Below are 16,617 nucleotides of genomic sequence, written 5' to 3'. Positions count from 1 at the left end.
GTGGTGTTGTGTTATCGCATTCCCGGGTGATTCCTGAGCTGCTCCAGAGTAAAATGAGAGAAAGAAAGAAAGGAGCGGGCGACGGCTCTGGTGATCCATCAGAGCGGGAACCCAAATTAACAGATTTCTGTCTGCCGACCTGTTTGTTTTTCTTCCTTTCGGAGAGACTTTAGCTGATTCTCTGCTAACTTTGATAGAACATGTATGTTCTAAATGACACCCTGTGGATCATGTCAGACAGGACCACCCCCATCTTAAATACTGTGGTGGAGCCGACTGAACCAATCTGAAGGGACGTGAGTAACTAAAATATTCAGACATGATAAAAAGACAGTGAGGAGGAGGAGCTTTGTTTCAATGTAAAAGTAACTGATGGGCAAGTAACATCTTGCCACAGAAGAAGCGATAAGCGTCTCCTTCTTTGGCGAAGCATCTTAGACCAAAGTTGATGAGGTGAACTCGCCACCAGCTCTCAATAAGGAGATTTTCTACCTTAATGCGCTGGTGGAAAATTTCTCTACTGGAGGTCAATGGCTGCATCGACCAGCTGTGTCTGTATCGTCTGATGGACAAAAAGAGAGAGATGAGGGATCAGTGGAGGATGCTTTCGCATGTTTTTAGGGCTGTGACCCTGAGCTGAGGACAGCAGCTCACCTTGGCTTCCATTTCATCCAAGCAGCCTCCTTTGACTCTAAAGTGTTTGAGGTCTAAGGCCGGCATCGGTCTCTCCAGTACCAGGATCAGCTCCTGGTCCAGATCGTAGTACTAGTCCAGCGGGGACATGCGTGCTGACGGACCCTCTGATTCGGCCACCAGTTTCAGGTTCTTTCGTTCAGGTGGTCTGGTGTTTGACGTGGAATAAAACTGGACTGCAAATATTTCAAGATCCAAAGTTCCTCAGCTTTTCCTGTTAGCGTGCCGTTTAGACTTGCCATTTTAGATCCATCTGTTTATCTATCCATCTATTTATCTATTTTTCTATCTATCCATCCATCCATCTATCTATCTATACATTTATCTATCTATCCATCTATCTATGTATCTATTTGTCTATCCATCCATCTATCTATCTATCTATCTATCTATCTCTTCATCTATCTATCTATCCATCTATGAATCTATCCATCTATTTATCCATCTATCTATCTATCTATATATATATATATATTTATTTTGAAGAAGCCAAATAGTTTCTTCAGCCTCACTGGATGTTAAAAAAATTCAGTAATCTTTATTCTAGCCGCCAAATATGGTCTTTAGACTGGAACTCATAACATCACATGCTACGTCCACAACGCTCATGTGGGCTCAAAATAGACTCAAAGCCAGCCAGTGGAGCAAAAGTCCTTTCATATTTCATATCAAGTCTTCTTTCCCTGCTACATGTGACCCTGGTTTGAGAAAATGAGTTCATTCTCAGCAGACTTTGTTCAACAGGATCTGTCATTACAGCAATTATTTCAGGCTTATGACCGAGAAGGTTGTGAGTTCAAGGTGGAGGAAAAATAAATTGATGTTAAAATGTGCTGATGAACTGAGTAGTGTGTTGTAGTCATGTTTTTATATGTATCATATGGGACAATACTACTACTACTACTACTACTACTACTACTACTACTACTACTACTACTACTACTACCACTACTACTACTACTACTACTACTACTACTAATAATAATAGTTATTATTATTATAGCCATAGCCAGAGCAATAATAGTATGTTGAGTTATTAGCCAAGTAATGTTTACTAAATTACTTTTATGTAAAAAAAAAAATGCTGGACATGAACCTTGCTAGCATGAGCACTGTTAGCATAAGCACCATCTATAGAAACATTATTGACAGAGAATCCAAAACCATATAGCCTAACATGAATAGGTATGACGATGGACTCCTGGTGCAGAAAACTCAGCAACATCAACAAGTGCTGAGCAGAAATGATGGAGACAAAAAACAAACAAGGATCTGAGAAATTACAAGAGAAAACTGTTATTTTTCCAAAGAGTTTTCGTGATATTCAATACACTCTTTCCACCACAGATTTAAGAATCAAATATCTTTTGGTTGCAGTCGAGAGTTTAGTGTGAGATGGACTCCTGACTGAGGAGGCCTTTCACTCCCAACCAGAGAAAGTGTTGTTGAATCATGTGTTGGTGTGCTGGCGGCTGGTGGTTGGCACTTATTTGATGGTTTTGAATTGTGTCCCAAACAATTCAATTGAGCAATTTTTACACGTCATTTCTCCAGTTATTTTCTTTCCTGCTGCTGCTTTCAGTTCACATGGTATTAAAGTAACAGCGGTCCTGTGTGTGTGTGTGTGTGTGTGTTTTGCTTTTGGCTGATCATTTCTGACGGGGGTTCTGCTTTCTGTTTTGCAGTTACGCAGTCATACAAATACGCGATCAGTCGAGGGGAGGAGCCTCGTTAAGCGAGCGATGCATCTCTCCGGATTTCTAATGCCATTTGACATCAGTTGTAAAATGTTTATCAAGTTTCAAGTTTGTGTTTTCGCTGATATGTAATACCTACATCACAGCCCTGGTCGATTTGGTGACACCTGTGGCTTCACACAGTAGTGGAGAAGTAGTGGACATTTGGAGCGGCGCAGGGCGTGTGGATGACAAACATAATCCAGAAACACAAACACACTGGGCTTCTGTGTGAGGCTCCAAGTGCATTATGAAAAAGAAGATTGGCGTTCAGTGTTGTTTGCAGGTCTCAACATATGGGTAAACAACACCTCCATCCGTGAGTCTTAATCATACCGCACCATTCACTGGCAAAGGTCTAAAGATGCACATCAAAAATATTGACGGACCTAAAAGAAAAATAGCGAATGCCATCATTAAGTGCGAGATTAATTTCAGAAGAGACAGAGGCTGTGTTCCCAATCGCAGACTCACATATTCACACTACTTTTCACGGCGCAAAATTAAGTATGAAGTCCGTTCCAAATGCATAATATGTTGCATTTGGGTACGGGAGAAATGGCTGGATGTATTCTAAACTAGCAAGAATCTCTTGGCATAGAGCCTAGTGGACAAACTCAACTTCCCAAAATACATTGCAGCTCCAAGGACTAATAATTAATATTTGAATAACATAAGTTTGAATGGTGAGTGGTGTTACGTAAGGTGCGATTCAAAAGGGAAATGTACTTCTAAAAAAATAATTATTCAAACACAAATAATATTGAAAATGTTTTATTTGGGGGTGCACAGTGGTGTCGTGGCTAGCACCATCACCTCACAGCAAGAGGGGCCCGGGTTCTGTGTATTCTCCTCATGACAGCGGAGGGAATCTGTGGGTTCCTTCCGGGTTCTCAGGCTTCTTCCCAAAAGCATGCAGCTCAGGTAATTGGAGACTCTAAATTGCCCGTAGGTGTGAACGGTTGTCATATGTGAATACTTTTGAATACTTTCATTTGTTAGACAAGGTAGAAAAGTTAATAGTGCATTTGTTGGAGGCTATTTTCAGTGGCAGATTAATGCCATCTGTTGCTTCACTGAGTATTTATCGGCACCAGACTGGTGAATTTGGGATTGGGATCATAATGAAGGACCATGTCACCCTGCTAGTGTCGAATAAACTACATCCAGCTTTGGCTACACAGGCAAATTGGATCTACTCACTTCTGGATTATGGTATTTTCCTGAGATTTGGGGTGATGTTTCATATCGTATCTTTTAAATCTAACAATTGATCTTCATCAACACTGTTTATAATCTAGACACTCCAGCACAGCCTGAGCTGAGAACATCTGTCCGGCAATAGTTTGCTTAAGCGTCAGCCTTCCTTACTCAAACAATTAAAATTACAGTAGGAGAGTCTGTTGAGCATGATACCTCTCAGTCTCCTTGGCAACAGGACCAGAGACTCCTCCTCCGCATACAAACAAAATATGTGCATATGAGCATACACACACACACACACATATTCACACACACACACACACATTCACACACACATACACATGGTTCAGCCCTCTCACAATCTGAGGTGTGAGATTATGCGAGAACTACTTCCCACCTGAAAGAAATCAAAGGACGAAAGAGTTAAAGATAATTTAATTAGCTGGATTCACTGAAAAAAACACGCGACTGTTTCATCAAACTAATGTGATTTGCAATTGTTCGTCGTTCTTTGCGTCCCAAATGATCTCAGCAAACACTTGTGGGCACGTTGTCAAGCGGTCAGCATATTGCACGCTGTTCTTGTTGAGATGTCTGCACACCTGCTCATTGTTATTCAGTGTGGAATTGTTGTGTGTTTGTGTTTGTGTGTATGTGTGTGTGTGCGTGCAAGTGGTCAGTCTGCTGAAAGCCAATCAGGCACACGAGATGAGGTTCAACACATGCCTCATTGGTGCAGAATAAATCTCCACAAGGTGATGGATAGATGTGTCAGAAATTGATTAGAAACAGAATCACAGCCGTCGTGTTGTCCCACAGATGAAGAACACTCAATTTGAAGTCTAGATGTAAAGGTGAAAATAGCCTAAAAATTGATATTTTCAGGAATGTCTTGGAAACAAACATAAACCGTTTCTTCAGTTCAGTAGAATCAGAGTTTCAGACATTAGGTCGGCAGTTCAGGAAGTTTCCCAGATGGCAAGTGAGCATCTTCTAATTTCAGCTCACATCAGATGAGTCAGTCAGTCCTCCTACGTCGTCTGTCTGCCTGTTTGTTTCTATCTATCTATCTATATATCTATCTGTCTGTCCATCTATCTATCTATCTGTCTATCTTTTTATCTATCTGTATATCTATCTGTATGTATATCTATCTATCTATCTATCTATCTGTCTATCTATCTGTCTGTCTGTCTTTCTATCTATCTATTCATCTATTAATCTGTCTTTCTTCCTATCTATCTACAGATATATAGATCTTTCTGATCCCCTTTGGTATTTGTACTTGTTCCTCTTCACTTTATATTGTTCATATTGCTGATTTGTTGCCTGTGTAACTTTATGGATGCCAATGCCGGTCTGTCAATCGGTTGTTCCACCACTTTGGTCCACAGCAGGTCAAAGGTTTCTTTCATACAGTGTAATACAACTAAATAATAAATAACACTAATTTACTGTAATGGATTGGCACTATAGATTTACTGGCTTTTACTTTTGTGCCAGCATGAGGTTCAGATTTATAGTTTTAGGATCTGTAATTCAATTCAGTTTCAATTCAGTTTATTTGTATAGCCCAATTTCACAAATTACAAATTTGTCTCGGAGTGCTTTACAATCTGTACACATAGACATCCCTGCCCCAAAACCTCACATCGGACCAGGAAAAACTCCCAAATAACCCTTCAGGGGGAAAAAAAGGGAAGAAACGTGGAGGAGAGCAACAGAGGAGGATCCCTCTCCAGGATGTGCTTCAACCTTTTATGACTTGCCATGAAATTGTTCCCATCCGAAGGGATGAATTGTAATACGTTTGGTGTTCCTTTTGACCCGTTTAGTTCCATCAAGTCAGAATGAAAACAAAATGTAGAATACTTTTGTCTATGACCAAATACTTATAAAACTGACCTCCCAAACAGCCTCAGATGTGTGCTTTGTTTAGACCTCACTGGCAAAAATGAGGATGCTAACATTAAAAACCAAGATGATAACCACATAGTAAACATTAAACCTGTCAAACAATACCATCTTATTATTGTCGTTGACATTGGAATTTAGCTCTCGAGCGCCTCCATGCCGAAGTCGTCTGACAGAGCTGCTTGTGTCTCAGGACAGTTAGTCTTATTTCTTTTTCCATATAAATCAGCTTCACCGAGATGATGCACAATTTAGTTTTTGGATATGTGTGTAGAGTTTGGGTCAAAATAAATAATGATTTTTGTCAAGAAAAAAAACGAAGAAACTTTTAGCAATAATGACCATAAGAGTGGACTAAAGAGGACGTCAATAGTCACAGAGCCACGCAGTCTCTCCCTGCTCTCCAGAGGTCACTCTGTTCTGTGCAACGGTGTCAGCCCGATGTGAAATGGACACGATGAGCTGTGAAAACGCGCCTCCCTGGACGCACATCACACAAGAGAACCGCAGCAGTGACGCGGCTCTTCACCCGTCTGGCTCACTCTCCTTTTTTTCCTCCCCCTATTGTTGGAACTCAGATTGAGTAAATATTTTTCTCATTCCCTAGATTCTTAAGTGTGAGTAACTGAGTGAGCAACGAGTACGAGGGTGGGTGGGTGGTGTTAGTTGTGTTGTCCAGTGATGATTTCTGCGTGTGAGAGGATAATGCTCATTACAGTTTCCTCTCCGGACCATTTGAAATGCAAACAGTAATCAGTCATCTTTCGGTGTTCTGGTAAAAATTGGGTGTCGTAATGAGAATGCAAAGCTGAACAACATCCAATCTGTGCACCATTGTTGCGCCAAGTTATTCCTGCAGCAACTTGATATGTAATTATATTTGCTGTGCATATAATCAGTGTTTTTCTTTGGTCCTAATCATGCATGCGGGTACAAGGGCCATGTGTGTGAGTGGGTGAGTGTTCAGAGGCCCCTAAAGGCCTCCGTCTGCTTCAAATGAGTGCTTGTTAGATCGTATACCATGTCATTATTTGGCCTGGTGTGTGAAGGTGCAAACGTAAACAGGTTTTGATCTACTTTCTCAAACTCTGTTTATTTTATTCTTACATTTTCGCCTTTATTTGGCAGACGACAGTGTCGAAATGGAAGGGCGAGATGGTACATTTCAATTACATCTATTTTGTATAGCCCAACCACACATTTGCCTCGGCCCCGTTGCTTTGCGCCGCCACCACTGGGCTACCAAGGCTCTCTGAGATGCCGGCTCCTGTAACTGGTCTGAACACTTGCAACTGCCTTTAGATGAGTTCGGATGACGTGTGGTTGGACAAAAACGTTTACAGAGTACTGAACCCTTTAGTCCGAGCGTATGTTTTAAGGGGCTGTTATTAAGGTTGTGTATGAAAGTCACTCCAAGCCTGTCATGTCTGACGTACTCCTGCTGTCCTGTTGGATGAGCTCAAGTACCATCCGGCCTGTTCCAAAGTTTTTTTTCTCCATTTCTTTCTATTTTGCTTCCCCCTGAAGACGAATATGTGTTTTTTCTCCACACAATTACATTTATTTTCAAATCGCTTCACAATCTTACAGCCTTGGGTCCATGCACCCCTGGTGTGGGTACTTGTCTGTCCATTGTTCCACATGTGTTCAGAAACCTGGCCCATGGCAGTCCACATGGTATGGCTGCTCTTCAGGCTTTGGCGTTATCTTCTCCTGTTATCGCTCTCTGCTCTCCTCGAGACTGTGGAGCTGTTGATAGAAAACCCCTTTGTTTTGGTTTCGATTTCAGCTCAATTTCACAGTCCCATGAATGTTATGTATTATGTAAAGTCCTTGATTAGGCCAGGGGTTCGCAGCCTTTTTTGTGTGTCTGGGGACCAGCAAGCAAATCAAGACCAGTCTGGCTGACCCACACTGTAAGTAATGTACACTTTTATTGATCCCCGTGGGGAAATTCTTCTCTGCATTTGACCCATCCTTAGTTATTAAGGAGCAGTGGGCTGCAGTGAAGCACCCGGGGAGCATCTGAGGGTTGTGTCTTGATCAAGGACACTTCGACATGCACTAATGGGGTTACGGGGCAACCACTCTCCCCACTGAGCTACAGCCAACCCCTGTCAATTTTGGTGGATAGAAAATTGTCAATATAAAATAAAGTGATTGGTTTTAGTTGAACTCACATCAGAGCCTCACAGTCAACATTGCAACGACACAAGATCGGACAATTCAAAAAATTACTGGAATAAATGATACGCAGATGTGGCGAACTGGAATCGGTGATCAGCCTGCAGGAAGTGGGAGTCGTTGACCGGAACGCCGGCTGTCACGGTCTGTCAGATGATATTGACCGTAGAATGCGATAAGACTGGACAGCAGTCATAAAAAGGCAGCGAAAGCAAATGTTTAAATAGGTGCTTAAAACTGATAAGGCATCTATAACTGCAGTGATGAAAGTTTCTCTGCTGTTCCTCAAGAACAGATACTCACGGTACAATGACTCAGACCGTGAGCCGGAGACATTTTCAACCTTTACATGTCATTTCTGTCACGTTGGCTGATTTTTGACAATATCCTCTCAGTCAACTATACCGTAAACATAGAGAGACGTTACATGTACCTGCGTCTTTACTTCAGTGTATCAGAGGGGCAACAACGTTAGTGAAGACAAAACTATTGCAATAACTATTAGATGGATTGCCATGAAACTTGGAACAGAATGTGAAGCTTTCTTGTGGATACATTTCAAGAAGGTCGGTGGTCCTTCGCCTTTTCTTTTTGGATTTAGTTGAAAATCATTTTTTAGGAAAATTTGGTACATCACCCCTTTTTGGGGGTGATTTCAGGAGTGCCCACTTACTTAAGAGAGCTGCAATCAGCCAAGGCAAAAACATATGAAGCTGTCTTCTGATTCGGATCAGAAGTTATTGATTTTGCCGAAAAAAAGAGGCATACAGGGTCCTGGTCGATAATCACTTTAACGTCAATGCTTTAATGTCTCTCATTTGTCGGTGGAGTAAATGTCCTCTCAATACCTCTTGCTGTTCTTAAAGTCAATATGTTGTCAGGCAGACTGTCCCTCAAAGGGAGAACCAGGATCTACTGATACCCAACTCGTCCCAGAGGTGCTGTTCTGGAGCTAATACCTGACCTTTGACCTCCCTTGAAAGGGAAGTAAGAAAGGGGAATCCCCCCTGTGGCACTCACTAAAGCATGTTATTATTGTTGCATTACAAAGACAAACTAACATGCTGATGGAATCTGGCAGAGACAGCTGATGCTTGTTGCAGCTTCTCTCCTTAAGGATGAATTTTCATCTCTCAATCACACGTTACTAACTCTGCTTTCTCCCCGGAGTCCTTTTGACTTCACGTCTCATGGGGTCATGGGACCCTATGAGACGGCATAGATCCTATCTGCCTGATGGATCATCGAGGTCTGGGTCGTGGAATTCCTGCTCCTGACTGCGCCACTGTCCTGTTGAGACTCCGCCCACTGTTGAGACTCCGCCCACTCCTCCTCCCCACCGCCATCTGCCTGATGGATCGTGGAGGTCTCCATCGTGGAATATGCCTACTATGAACTATTCATACACTCTGTCATATTCATTGAATGTATTTTAACTCTAAATCTGTCCTTCTGTACACATTACATCTGTTGCATCTGTCCATCCTGGAGAGGGATCCTCCTCTGTTGCTCTCCTGCAGGTTTCTTCCCTTTTTTTCCCCCTGAAGGGTTATTTGGGAGTTTTTCCTGGTCCGATGTGAGGTTTTGGGGCAGGGATGTCTATGTGTACAGATTGTAAAGCACTCCAAGACAAATTTGTAATTTGTGAAATTGGGCTATACAAATAAACTGAATTGAATTGAATTGAATCTGCCCTCTAAATATTACACTCTCTCAAGCTGGGTTCCAGTTTTTTATTTACAATACAAATATCATCTTTTTGGTCCCGTCTGTACAGCTGGCTACTAGATTGCAGACTCACTGCAAGTGTGTGTGTGTGTGTGTGTGTGTGTGTGTGTGTGCGTGTGTGTCAACAGGGCCAGAGCATGGGATGATGAGGACTATCCTCTGCTGATCTCAATGCAGACGACCAGTGATGGCCACAACATCACCTCGACAGTAAGTCATGAATTCAAAATAAACTTAGAATGAACCAGTTTACAAACTACAAAAACAAGTCTTTATTATTATTGCTTTGTATTACATCACTGACATTTTGCCCCCCCACCCCCCTCTCTCTCTACCTTGATGTATCTCTATCTATCTACAGTACTATCAATACTATCAATATAATCTACCCTCAATAATCTGAGATTTTAATTTTTTTAATTTTTGCAGTTTGTTGGATGACATAGAAAAAGGAGGACAAGAACAGCAGCAGCAGCAGCAGCAGGAGGAATTCCTGAGATCGCTGGAGACAATTGTTCTGACCATCTTTCTCTCCATTATTATCGTCATGACAGTGTTTGGCAACCTGCTGGTCATGGTGGCACTCTGCAAGGACAGACATCTGAGGTGAGCCGGTTGTCACTTTAAAAAAATACTGGAAGCAGTAACAATGGTCCATGTTGGTTTTATAGCCCCAGTGAGAAGGGTCTTTCTGCAGCCAGCGGACACCTCACACACACCTCCAGGTTCTGCCTGTTACCTCAACACAGGCGGCTACATGTTCACCGCCGGATCAAAGCAACACAGACCAGGAGACAACACCAGGGCTTTGGTTTCTTTCTATTTGTACTGTAACACACATGTATGGTGTATTGCATTCTGAGGAAACAGTGTTACGCAATGCTTTGGAACAAACCCATCAAATGTCAGAGCACTCACATTACAGAGGTCCTTTCCTGGAAAATCTCAGGTTACTGTGACATTTCCATAAAACGCGTATAGTTAAAGACACATCCTTAATCCTAAAACAGACATTAGACAGACTTCATTATATAAAAGAAGCAAAACAGGAAATGTTATATTTCCTGTTTTGATCACTGTCAGCTGGCAAACAAAGTGTATGTCTGTATGGCCCAGTGCAACATACAGTAAGTACACTATGAACTTAGACAGACTTGTTTCCCTGCTTGTCCTCTCAGAAAAAAGAAGACTAACTACTTCATTGTGTCGCTGGCGTTCGCTGACTTGCTGGTCGCCTTGTTGGTGATGCCCTTCGCTGCCATCGAGCTGACCACCGGAGAGTGGAGGTACGGAGAGATCTTCTGTCTGGTCCGAACGTCCCTCGACGTCCTGTTGACCACAGCGTCCATACTGCACCTCTGCTGCATCGCACTGGACAGGTTTGTGTGTGTGTGTGTGTGTGTGTGTGTGTGTGTGTGTGTGTGTGTGTGTGTGTGTGTGTGTGTGTGTGTGTGTGTGTGTGTGTGTGTGTGAGATTTGAACCTCATTCATAGTCTTTCTGGTGGACAGCATGTGTGTGTGTGTGTATCTTACTCCAGGTATTACGCTATCTGCTGCCAGCCGCTGGTCTACAGAAACAAGATGACCCCAGTCAGAGTGGCAGTGATGCTCAGTGGCTGCTGGCTCATCCCCATATTCATCTCCTTTCTACCCATCATGCAAAGCTGGAACGCCATCGGCATCGAGGACATTGTGAGTCCTCAGCAGCTGAGATCGGAATTTAAAAAAGGGGGCAAGCTCAAAAGCAACTTATTAGAAACAGCCGGGCATCAACAAAACACACAGTGTATTTGAACAAAGTAGCACACTTAAGAGTTCATATCCCTCAAATGCCTAAAGAGAGGAGGGCAAATGCAGAATACCTTTCCAGCCTAATATTCTCTGTTTCTAATAATGTTTCCAATCCCTTGAAATATCACACGCTAATGCAGTGATCACAAAACAATCCCAGTCCCTGTGGAGGCTCTCTTGCTGCGAGCACAGACAGCTCTTCAACAAGCATTTCCTGCTGCTTTGGATATGTTTTGGCGTGAGGTTATTTCTGAGCTGCCTTGAAATGAGCTGCAGGACTCCCAGAGGCAGAGCAGGGTAGATGAATTCATTCAGCCAGAGTTAATGAAATACTCTTTTCTCTGTCTTTCAGTCTGCCAGCATCCAAACAACAATCTTTGGGATTTTTAAAAGCTGGATGGATGCCTTGAAGTCATATGTCAAGCAAAATTGCCAATGACTAGTTATTAGCCAGGTTTTAGTGGTTTTTTTGTTTGTTTTTTCACTTTTTGTCTTTAGTCGCTTAGTTTTTCTTCCATTGCACTCTTTTTTCTGCCCCAAAAAGGAACTGTTTGAAATTGTATCTTCTTCTCACTCGAGGTGTCAGAAAGCCGTCAGAACTGATTTAATAGTTGTGACACAAGTTAAACGGTACGGGAGCGTATGGCCGCTTGGTGGGAACTGTGTCTGTTTCCACCGAAGACAGGATCACACGCGATATGAAACTGAGGAGTCTCATCTCTGTCTTCATCTACCTTTGAAACCCGAATGACTCAATAAGTGTATTGTGTGAATGATACCTGTAGTGGCCATTTGTCCAAATAAATCAAATAAAACTATAAATCAAATTGCCACTGACGCACCGTGGGGTTTTTGAGTTGACGCAGCCATGAAGAAAGTAATGTCCATTTCCGTATGTCATTATTTTTATAATTTATTTCCTAAACAAACAAAATGAATAAACAAAATGCTGACACTGCCTTCCGTGTACTGGTAAAAAACCATAGGCCACCCTGGTGCATGCTGGTCCTGAAGCTACCCACACCTACATATAACCACAGGTGCCCAGTGTTACCCAATCAGTGAACCAATCCTAAAACAAAATATATTCAAACAACAATCACAATGAACTAAACTAAACTAAAACTATCATAAGAAAAAAGCACTTCTTACATATCAAAATATAACTTAAACTAGAATGGGCACTCGGTAGAGCGCATACCTTCGCATATCACAAGATTGGGCATTGAGTTATGAACATGTTGGCATTAGTTGCCAATTGGACAAAAATGTATCGTGCTATGGTAAGAAATAGATTTTGACCTTTCCATGACCTTGACCTTTGACCCGATTGATCCCAAAATCTAATCAAATGGTCCCCAGATAATAACCAATCATCCCACCAAATTGCATGCGATTCAAGACGATTTGACCTGTTCATGACCTTTGACCTTGACCTTTGACCTGATCGATCCCAAAATCTAATCAACTGGTCCCCGGATAATAACCAATCATCCCAGCAAATTTCATGCGATTCGGTTCAATACTTTTTGAGTTCTGCGAATAACACGCATACAAATAAATAAATAAATACACGGCGATCAAAACATAACCTTCCGCATTTTCAATGCGAAGGTAATAAGCAATGAATAACCAATATTACTTTACAATAACACTAAATACAAATGTCGAAATAAATAGCTCCAACAATATCATTGAAATGTTCCGAGGTTATGCCTCCTCGATGTTCAGAAAACTAAAATTTGATTATTTTCTATAATTTTGTTCTCCTTTCCAGATTGAAGAGAGGAACGCGTTGGCAGGAGGCTCCAACGACACCAGCTGTGTGTTTCTGGTCAACCGGCCGTATGCCCTGATCTGCTCAACAGTGGCCTTCTACGTCCCGTTGGCCCTCATGGTCCTGGCCTACCAGCGGATCTACGTCACCGCCATGACCCACGTCCGGCAGATCGAAACACTGCAGCGTGCCGGCTCTGCTCCCGTCACCGGGACGAGCCCAGTCCCAACCGTGAGGTCCTCCACTTCCTCGGATCCATCGGAGCACTCCCGCCTTGGGACAACGACGGGCTCCCCGCCCTCAGAGCAGGCTCCCCTAGCGAACAGCCGCATGCGCATCGAGACCAAGGCGGCGAAGACGCTGGCGGTTATCATGGGTTGTTTCTGTCTGTGCTGGGCGCCGTTCTTCATCACCAACGTGGTGGACCCCTTCATCCATTACTCAGTGCCCTGGCAGCTGTGGACAGCCTGGCTGTGGCTCGGCTACATTAATTCGGGGTTGAACCCTTTCCTGTACGCCTTTCTGAACCGGGCATTTCGGAGGGCGTTTCTGGTGATTCTCTGCTGTGGCGATGAGCGGTATGCACGGCACGGGAGCTGCTCCTATGGACACACCCAGAGAGCGTGCTCGGCCGCATCGGTCAACGGGACATCGATGGCACTGAGGTAAACGCACGGTAAAGGCATTTGAAAGTGTGCATCGTATGTGTGTGTGTGTGTTGTCCGTGTTAAAATCCATCAGAGAAGAAATAAAGGCCCTCAGGCGGGAAGAGGGTTCTTTTGTCGTCTCTTGCAAAGAGAGGCAAAGTGTGCTTCAACTGTGGACTGAGTGCCAGTGGGCTGTTGGTCTTTTTTATTGTATTCATATGTTCTTGGATGTACTTCACCATCAAATCGAAAAGAGAATGACGGATTGGACTGTTTTTGTTCCTTTGTCAGTCTTGTTGTCCCCACAACCTGCTTTTGTTCATCTGCAGAAGTTACGCCAGTCGGCCCAATTCTGCTGAACTGCAGACGTCTTATGGGTGTAACGTGGACCTCACATTCATCAGTACAAGATGACACTCCGTTTAAATGACTAATTGCTGGCATAGATTATGCTACATTCAATGTCTGCTTGAATGCAAGCCATCATCTGATTTAGATGAAGCCATCATTTCTCATTGAGGCCATGTGTCATAGCCTAATGTGTAAATAATAGATGTGAACAGGCTGTGACTTCTCTCATAATAAATGTTCATGGTCAACATCTTACCAGGAAAAAAAGGATTTTGGAGCATGGTGTGTCCTCGTATTGTAGAAAAGAGGTCAGCTCATGAGCTGTGTCGTGTGCTTTTCTTTCTGTCTTGACCCATCAGCATGTAGCTTGTGGAGTTATAAACCAGCAGCAGTAGCAGTTTTATAATCAGACTAAAATCCATGCACTCCAGCATGGAGAAGTGCAACTGATTGGTCAAAACTCTGGCAAGATTCATCTGTGCCGCTGTAGATGGAAGCCGTTAATTCTGAGTCAGCGACTTCCGATCTAAATGCGTCCCCATGCATCTGCCGAGGAAAACATGGTCGCCTGCAGCAAAGTGATGTTTGTATGGCAAGTATCTCAGCTTCACAAGCACCACTTTGCTGAAGGCGTCAATGTTTACTGAGCAGATGCACTGGGATGCATTTAGATCAGAAGTCGGGAGGACTGACCTAGAATTATCGACTTCCAATGTACAATGGGTTGCAGCATCGGTGAGCAGAGCTCTGAACAGAACACTTGTTTTTTTAACGTTGTTTTTAACATATTTAACGTGTCACAGGAACAAATTGTACCAAATTGGACAAAGCACTGGCTTTAAACTGTGTCGCCTTTGTATTTAACGCTTTTATAAAGCCCTCACTGGATAAAACTGACACCTAAATTAAAGTGCTGAAAGTAAACCCCATGTTGCTTTAAATAATACGAGCCATCTCAAGTCGTTTGTCACACAGCTGCGGAGCTTTCTAGAGCTTAGTCATCCGAGTTGTTGAAATTCAGGGCGGATTGATTTAATTTTCCTACATTTTTCTTATTTCACAAGATCTTTAATTGATGACAATGAATACGAACAATGAGAGTGCAACATTCTTTTGATTTTACAGCGGGTTTTCTGATGACGTGAATGGTCTGTGTTTGTGCTCCCCCCTTTAAGTGGAGATGATGGAGGAGGTGACCTGTTTGTGTCTCCACTGTTTAACTTTAACACAAGTACTTTACTGCTGGAGAGATTCAGAGGCGTACGCACTTACACACACAAACACACAGTTACACACACACAGCTGACAAATGTATGTGTACAAATTATGTACAATGCAGTGAGTGAGAGATTCTAAAAATCAAAAACACACATACAATGCTTCATGCTCGCAAGTGCATGCGTGAGTGTGTCTGTGCGTGCATGTGTGTGTGTGTGTGCAGTGTGTAGAGAGGAAGCTTGCTGAGTTTACACCTTGGCTCCGGTCATAGTGGTTTTGTGGGAATGTGTGTTTCTGTGGTTTCTGTGTGTGTTTTGGGGGCTTTCTGCCGGTGTGTGTCGGAAACTGAAAAGACAGTTTTAACTCCAATCTGATGTACTCTCATATAAACTTTTTCGGACAGAAAACAGACTCAGACGATCAGATTACAGCCAACCGGATACTGGAAACTGAAATTACTGAAAGGAATCCTGACGAGTCATTTTGTCCGTGGGCCGTGAGGCGCTTACGCGTGGACGGTGTACGAGTCTGTGTGGGTGTTTTCTCCATCGTGCAGTTTATCACCAAAAGTGTCTCCCTGCTTTTTTATTTATTACTATTCCTGTGTGAATGTGCTTTTGTTCACACTTGACAACAATCTTGCAGTTTGTAGGACACAGAACCAAAAAGGCAGATAGATGTCTTCTTGTAAAGATGCACCATTCATCTTCAAAGATTGCTAGCAGCATCTTTTAAAACACTTCAATTAGTAGAGAGAAGTCAGATTAAGAAAATATAATGGTTTATTATTAACAGATGATTTGTGATGATAACTCTACAGGGAGATTTGTAATCAAGGGGTGTCTGCCAGGAGCAATGCCCCCGTGGAGTCCACACCTGGCGGCGGTCGTGGTGCTGATGAGGCTGATAGAATGATGAGTTGATGGAGCTGATGGAGCTGATGGATCTGCAAAAACCGGGAGGGAGATGTGGAGGTGGAGCTACTGAAGCTAGAGAGACACTCATATTTAAAAAGAGACAGCAGCAGGACGATAGCCTAACGATGTAATTGCTTCTGGAGAGGAGACCAGCTGATCGAAACAGCTGATGTCATGATTGACAGCCCCAGGCAGCGACAGCAAGGGACAATGAGTGAGCATGCATGAGGATGGATTGGAGGGCAGATGTGTGAGAAATAAACTACAAGCTTAAAAGAGCATCGTCTTCCTGACTGAGCTTACGCTAGAGCTTCATTTGTTCCTCCACTCCACGGTCAGCAAAAGTCTTCTGGTTTCTACTGAAGTCGGGTCACAGATGAAGAACTTTTGTTTCTTGGTCATTTTGGTTTCACGTCTCTACAAGTTGATGAAGAGGGAATTAAACAGTTACTGCCTAC

At 42.9% G+C, this 16,617-nt stretch overlaps 1 protein-coding gene across 2 annotated transcripts in view; it reads left to right on the top strand.

The window, feature by feature from the left end:
• The window catches only part of si:dkey-247m21.3 (5-hydroxytryptamine receptor 4), a 43,600-nt gene that overhangs the window by 6,858 nt on the left and 20,125 nt on the right, over positions 1-16,617 (top strand). Inside the window, exons 2-6 of one of the 2 annotated variants that reach the window (XM_056433240.1) lie at positions 9,587-9,668; positions 9,888-10,064; positions 10,637-10,837; positions 10,997-11,150; positions 13,027-13,691. In XM_056433240.1, the coding sequence (XP_056289215.1) occupies positions 9,646-9,668; positions 9,888-10,064; positions 10,637-10,837; positions 10,997-11,150; positions 13,027-13,691 (1,220 nt within the window). In that variant the 5' untranslated portion in view covers positions 9,587-9,645. Of the gene's footprint in view, positions 1-9,586; positions 9,669-9,887; positions 10,065-10,636; positions 10,838-10,996; positions 11,151-13,026; positions 13,703-16,617 lie in introns of both variants that reach the window. The other variant, XM_056433241.1, reaches the window with a different exon arrangement.

This window comes from Pseudoliparis swirei, chromosome 15 (assembly GCF_029220125.1).
Source record: "Pseudoliparis swirei isolate HS2019 ecotype Mariana Trench chromosome 15, NWPU_hadal_v1, whole genome shotgun sequence".
Lineage (NCBI taxonomy): Eukaryota > Metazoa > Chordata > Actinopteri > Perciformes > Liparidae > Pseudoliparis > Pseudoliparis swirei.
This window is presented reverse-complemented; position numbering and strand designations above follow the sequence as displayed.